The sequence below is a fragment of the Magnolia sinica genome, chromosome 5 (assembly GCF_029962835.1).
Source record: "Magnolia sinica isolate HGM2019 chromosome 5, MsV1, whole genome shotgun sequence".
In the NCBI taxonomy this organism is placed as follows: Eukaryota; Viridiplantae; Streptophyta; class Magnoliopsida; order Magnoliales; family Magnoliaceae; genus Magnolia; species Magnolia sinica.
In genome coordinates, this window is record NC_080577.1 from 14,284,011 (window position 1) to 14,290,914 (window position 6,904).

A 6,904-nucleotide genomic window follows, 5' to 3' on the forward strand; every position below is an offset into this window, starting at 1 on the left:
CACAGCCCAAACGCGTTCTCGTGGTATCAAAGGGTACTCATGGATCAGACCTGGTTAAACTAGGCAAGTCCAATTTTCAAACCCGTTTAAAGAAATTGAGCCGGATTTGGGTCCACCGCTCACAACCCTTGGGAAACAGGTTTACTCGGACGGTACCTGTTGGATACATGATGAGTGCCCCTGTTGAAAAGGTAGGATTTCACACGGACTTGATAGGTGGGAAATTATCCACTGCAAGGACTTTTTAACTTGTGGTATAAGCGGTAAGACTTGAAACCTCCTCGTTAAAGGAGGCAATTTACATAGCACACACGTGTTAAAATGCCACATACGTGTATGATTTAAAGCCATCTATGAAGTGGGCCAGCTACGTAAATGCTTTTGTTTTATTTGACCGAAACCCACACTCTGAGTTTTCAGACCCGATATTGCCCGATTCCGGATCGTCAGTAATGAGACCCGGACACGACGAGGTAACCCGGGTACAGGAGTAATAGGACCCGACCCAGGGAAAGCGTACCATTCACGGCAGATTGCTTCTTCTTCCAAAGCTTTGTTATGTAGAAGCTCTCTCTCTCTCTCTCTCGCTCTGTTTCCCAATATGATTAGGATTCTTCGCAGAAATCATTTCATTCTCTCCAACGATCTCCCATGTCTCCTCTCATCCTATTCTTCCCTTCCCTACCCTACCGCCACTAATACCCCACCAAAATTCCGAATCCCAAAACCCAAATCCAAATCCCCTCCTTCACCACCTCCATCATCTCCACAACTCCATCATTTACTCTCCCAACTCCCCCCAAGATTCACCACACAAGACCTCTCCAAGACCATCTCCCTCCAGAAAGATCCCCACCTCTGCCTCCACCTCTTCAATTGGGCCTCCCAACAGCCCAGATTCAGGCACGACCTCTCCACCTTCCTCATCACTGTCAAAAAGCTCGGCTCTGCCAAACTCTATGAAGACCTCGATGCTGTCGTCGATCAAGCACTCGCCATCCCCATCCCGTCCTCGGAGACCCTCTTCAACACCATCATCTATTTCTACACCGAGGGCCGTAAGCTCTCCAGAGCAGTCACTGTCTTCAAGCACATGAAGAAGAGCAAGGACCCGAATTCCCACCCGTCCATCCGGACCTACAATCTCCTCTTCTCTGCGATGCTTAGCCGTGGCAGCAACTCGTATATAAACCACATGTATATGGAGACGATCCGGTGCCTCTTCCGGCAGATGGTCGACGATGGGATTGAGCCTGATATCTTCTGCTTGAATTCTATGATCAAAGGGTATGTTCTTTCGCTTCACCTAAATGACGCTCTTCGTGTATTTCACCAAATGGGTGTTGTCTATAAATGCTTGCCGAATGGATTTTCGTATGATTATTTGATTCATGGGCTTTGTGCACAAGGGCGGTCGAGGAATGCCATGGAGTTTTATGGGGAGATGAAGAGTAAAGGGTTCGTTCCTAGCGGGAGGGCATATAATTCGCTCGTGAATTGTTTGGCGATCAGTGGGGAGGTTGATGAGGCGGTGAGGATTTTGTGGGAGATGGGTGAGAAGGGGAGGTTGGCAGATTGGATCACGTACAAGACCGTGTTGGACTCGATTGGACGGCAGGGGAGGGTTAGGGATGCAATCAGCCTGTTGAAGGAGTTGCAGGACAAGGACATGGTCGATGGGCATACTTATAGGAAGCTGTTGTATTTTCTCGAAGATGATTTTGGCAATTCAGATGGGAGAAATGGAATGAATCGGAGTTGAGCTTTCTCGGCCTTTTGTTCTGTAAGATGTTAGCTCAATCTACTGTTAGATTTGGATTAGTTGGTGATGGGTGAATTGCAATCCTGTAACTTGAATCTTGGTAGTGGTAAACTGATGAATCCTAAGGTTGGTGCTTTTGAAATGTTTTGTTATGCTTGTTAGAGGAATATGATGGTGGGTCAGATGCTATACTGGTAGAAGTGGATTTTTTGGAAGGTTGCAACTACTTTTGGAGACTCATAAAGCAAGAATGTTAATTGTTTGTTATATGCATTACCAAATTCATTTCCCCTCCAACCATCGGTGAAACTGGCGAATGGAGTTGCACAAGCTGCTCAGGTTTGGCCGATTTGCGTGAATTGTCACAAACCATGCCTATGGGCCTATCTTGTTTTCTTTGAGAATGGGCCGCAAATGGGCCCTAAATGGAAAGCTGATTTAGAGTTTACCGAAATGAGCAATGGGCCTTGATGGGCAAAGAAAACTGATGGAGAGCTGACGAAATGAGAATTAAATAAATACCTTCTCCAACTCACTGGTATGGCAGTATGGCTGATACCAGCATGAAGATTTTGTGTTTCTGTTAATATGTGACGGTGAAGGTTGTTTTTTGACAGTCGTAAGGAAGTTCTTGGCGATGGAGATATTATCATCACGATGGAAACATGGAATGAAATGAAAGTTGGTTTTCTATGAATTGTGATCATTCTCCGTGAATCAATCAGATATCCACATCTTGAGATATGAAGGAATGCACATCCTTTTATTTTCATGTTCCTACTGGTGGGGCCAATGATGCAGCACAGAGAGCTTGAACAGGGTATCTTTGGTGACTTAATTTCAATGGGAGAAGTAGGGATGGCTCAGATCCATTGGGCTTTACAGAACAGTTTTGCAATGATAGAGCTGGGTAACTTTGGCATTACATGGTGGATGCTACAGTTATAGAGGCGAAGAAGCCTGCAAAGGAATGGCTTCAAGCAAGCAGTAATGACGAAAGGCGATTATTTTAGTTTCAGATGATCATGTTGGAGTCTTCAGATGGACCAAGAAAGGCATCTTGATGTCTTTCTCATATTTACCCATTGAGTTTTGAAGGTTTAAATAAGATGTCAATACAGAAAGCAAAGATCTTCTCCTGTCTGTAACTTGCATTGTTTTCATTCTCTGATTTTCCATAACATGATTAATCTGCTTCGATGGCAAGAACTGACTATTATAGATTTCTTTGTGCAATCTTACCATGGTTGGCAAGGAGAACATATTCTTTGAACTTATTTGGATGTTGCTATTCTGCATTTCTTCGAGTCCTTAAGAGCATATTGTAGTGTTGTAATGCAGTGCATTACCCATGCCCTTTGTTTTCATCCTCGATTGCTCAAGCAAGACGTAATGAGAAGACAGTTATTGATGAACAGGTGAGGGTTTCCTTCTTCCACGTTTGCCCAATCAGACAAAGACAAGTGTATGCAATTACTCTATGTCATGGATCTTAGCGTGTTGTTAAAATTATAGGCTATAGCCTTCTTTTTTTTTCTTTTTGTATAAAATCAAGGGCTTGAAGTTTAGCCCAGGTGAGGTCAGTCAGTCTTATAAGCTATGGATATGATGCTTATGGAATCCACTATCAGTAACATCTATTAGACACGAACATTTAAATTTCACAGAAGTGGCCAAATATTAAGATTTCATATGCTATAGTTAAATGGACAGTAGATACAATATAGCAGAAAAATAAGATGAGAATGATGCTTCCCTCAGCATATTATAATAGAAAGAGACTGTCTAGGTGACTTTCATTGACTGTGCAAAGATCTAGTGATCCTTGTAGTGTCAAGCCCTATGCTTTACTGTCCTCTAGTTAGTTCTTTTATAGTTAGGATAATATGACAAGGTTGAAATCGTATAATAACAATGTCTGGTCATGGGTTCGAGTACCCATTGTGGTTGTGTGGGTGTGAATCTGTGTATGTGTGTGTGGGTGTGAAAAAAGTTAATTTCAGGCTTTTTTTTTATATTATTATTCATTTTACCAAATGCACCCTGCCTTATCCCAACAACTTGGGGTCAGCTACATGGATCTTGCTTTGGTCTTCCACTCTTTCAAGAGCTGTATCTTCAGTTAAACCATAGGTCCTACTCATGGCTCCGCAATGGACACATAAGAGTTTCAACATAGAGGTCATGGGTTTGAGTACCCATTGTTGTGTGTGTGGAGAAAAAAAAAGTATTTTCTTACTATTTCCCCTTATTTTGGGTCTTCCTCTTACCCTTTTAGAGCCTTCAACTTGAACCCACTCGTAATTGGTGCAGTTCTTGGCTCCATTGCACACAGCCAAACCATCAAAGTCTATATATGAAATGATGAATATTAGTATTATGGATCCTGCATGACTAATTTGCATTATATGTATCCAATTGCATAAATCAAAATCAAAATCTCCACATTCTAAATATGAAGTACATTGCAACTTAATCAACACTAAGAGTATAGAATTGTGATTTTGGATCAGTAAACATAGTGATCTGGATTGCAAATGACCTTAATCTGGAATTCGCATGATTAGTTATGGAAAATTTAGGGTGGTTGGTGATTTAGGTAACATTGGTTCTGAATTCGTGTGGATCATCTATTGTGTAATTTATAATCTAGCAGTGGATATTTCATGGAGAATCAAGAGATGGGAATCCTGAGATATCCACTTAAAAAGGAGATGAGATTGAGATTATTGCCTTTGGGAGGAAGCTTCTCAGAGCTTCTATTCATCCTGATCATTGCAACAGCCTATTCAGGCTTCCATTAGGCCTGAAATCTGTGGGTTTTCCCTTTCAGATCTCTACTATAATGGGGACCATTGCAAATGTGGTGGTAGATAAGTTCATGACCTAACCAAGATGGAAGCTGCATGCCTGTTGTTTTGGGAAGCTTAATTTTGATGGTTCTTCTCATGGGAACTTGGGACCTTGTGGAATCGATGGGAGTGATTAGTGATGACAAAGGCATCATTCAAAATTTCAACAACCTTTTATAGATCCTTCTGCAAGAGGCTCCAACTTCTTGCCAATGCACTTGGTTTTCATGAAGGCTTGAGAACTTTCTCAAATAGTGTCTCAGGGCCCTTTCCAGCTTACCTATCAAAAGGAAAAAGAAGAAAAAAAATAAATCTCATGGCATTTCATCATGGTGATTCTATGAATGCCATCACTAAGGCTGTGAATCATTATCTCCATTTTCTTTGAATTTGCAACTCAAATGTCTTAACCTAGTAAACATGTTGTTTATCCATGTGGCAGGAGTGGCTAATGAAGTGGTGGATCCTTTGGTTTATAACTTGTCTAAAGGGAGGCCCATGATTTGGACAGTTTATGCAAGTTTTTTTTTTTTTTTGGTTAGCTTGTTAGTACACCCACTGTCAGTTCACACTTCACTGTTTATGCAAGTTCAATACTTATGAAGAACATCACATTCTGCCAGGGTTTTGAAATTCTTATCATGGAGTGTGTGGCATGGAAGCTGTAGTTATCAATTGCATTTGATGGTTGTCCTTACATATAAGGGGATTTTTTTTATTTTATTTTTTCATGGTAAGAAGTTTGCACGAATCCCATACTAGTGGGTATGGCATGTGCAATGCACGTTGAAAGTAAGTGGTTTGCAAGACATTGAGAGGGGCAAGCAGCGATTGTTGAAGGATAGTTATTTGATATTCTAAATGGAGTATGACACCTGATATGATATGTCAGGTGTTGGATTAGGATCCTTTTTAATGAACAAAACTGACTACATGATGGCCTAATTGTGGGTGTGCAAACAAAATAACTCTTAAATTGAAATATTTTCAACACCGATTGTTTAAAAGTTGCAGAGATCATCTAAATTTAAAGGAAAAGAATCAAAAGATCAAAGAGAAAATATCTTAATATAAGAGTTATTTATTTATTTATTTTATATGCCCCATTTAAGGTGAGATCCATCATATAAACAGTTTGGATCATGGAAAGTGACCTAAATTTAAATGCTGAAGTCCCTACATATCTTGTAGCAATACATCTGGATTTTTTCAAACCTTATTTTGGCCGTATTGATAGGACATGATGTCTGAGAGTGTGAAGGTGATGATGCATCCAAGGAGAAATTGAAGGGGGCGTCCATCAAATGAACATGTGTCAGCCTAATAAGGTTGGTTCACTCATTGGATGAGCCATACATGTATTAGGGAAATGGATCGTTAATAAAGGAAGTATTTGTGCCAATAATCTTAACAAATTTGAATATGGTGGGCCCACAATGGATTTCTATTCGGTTAAAACTCCATAACAGCATAATGCTTTAATTATTTATCATAGGGGCATTCCAATCCCCTGACTAGCCTTCCAAGCTATCTTCCTCATTGGAGACTTTGTATTTGCAATGTGCACTGGGTACTGAGGTGCATATAAGCAAAATTGTGTTTTTTGCTCTTTGAGTATGATTGAATTCTAGGTTGGTAAAAGGGTCAGGCCATGCCAAGGCAATGCATTTCCAAGTCCAGCAATGAGCTAAGGACCTTAGTCCAACCCTAGCCTCTTCCATCCACTACAAAAAATATAGCTATTAGGGGCGTTTTTAGCAAAGGAGGCCGCCACTGTAGATGAAATGAGGGGCGTTTTTATGTGATCGCCCGTGTACAAAACGGCCACCGCTGCTGATTTGAAATATTAAAAAAAAAAACCCAAATTAAAGCCCTATTCCCGAATCCAAAATGCGCGCGCCTATCCCAAATCCATCCTGTCTCTTCTTCTCCCACCTCTTTTCTACCAAAACCCATCTCCCCTCTTCTCTCCTCCCTGCAATATCCTACCGAAATTCTCCCTCTCTCTCTCTCTCTCTCTCTCTCTCTCTCTCTCTCTCTCTCTCTTCCACCCCCCACGCCCCAGATTCCCTTCCCTCTCTCTCTCCCGCCCCCTACACCCTCGGTTCCCTTTCCTCTCTCTCTCCCGGCCCTCTACTTCCCTGATTCCCTTCCATCTGTCTCTCTCTCTGCATCTCATTCCTCTCACGAATCTCCCAAGTTTTGAGAGAGCAGCGAGCGAATAAGGTCTTGATGGTTTTTTTTTTCCTCTCTCTCTCTCTCTCTCTCTCTCTCTCTCTTTGAATCTTTA

At 41.4% G+C, this 6,904-nt stretch overlaps 1 protein-coding gene across 1 annotated transcript; it reads left to right on the forward strand.

Moving 5' to 3' along the window:
• Nucleotides 1-527: 527 nt before the first annotated feature.
• On the forward strand, nt 528-3,035 carry LOC131245509 (pentatricopeptide repeat-containing protein At2g27800, mitochondrial). The gene has a single exon (XM_058245028.1). The coding sequence runs from the start codon at nt 602-604 to the stop codon at nt 1,760-1,762; it is 1,161 nt and encodes a 386-aa protein (XP_058101011.1). The 5' UTR covers nt 528-601; the 3' UTR covers nt 1,763-3,035.
• Nucleotides 3,036-6,904: the final 3,869 nt, after the last annotated feature.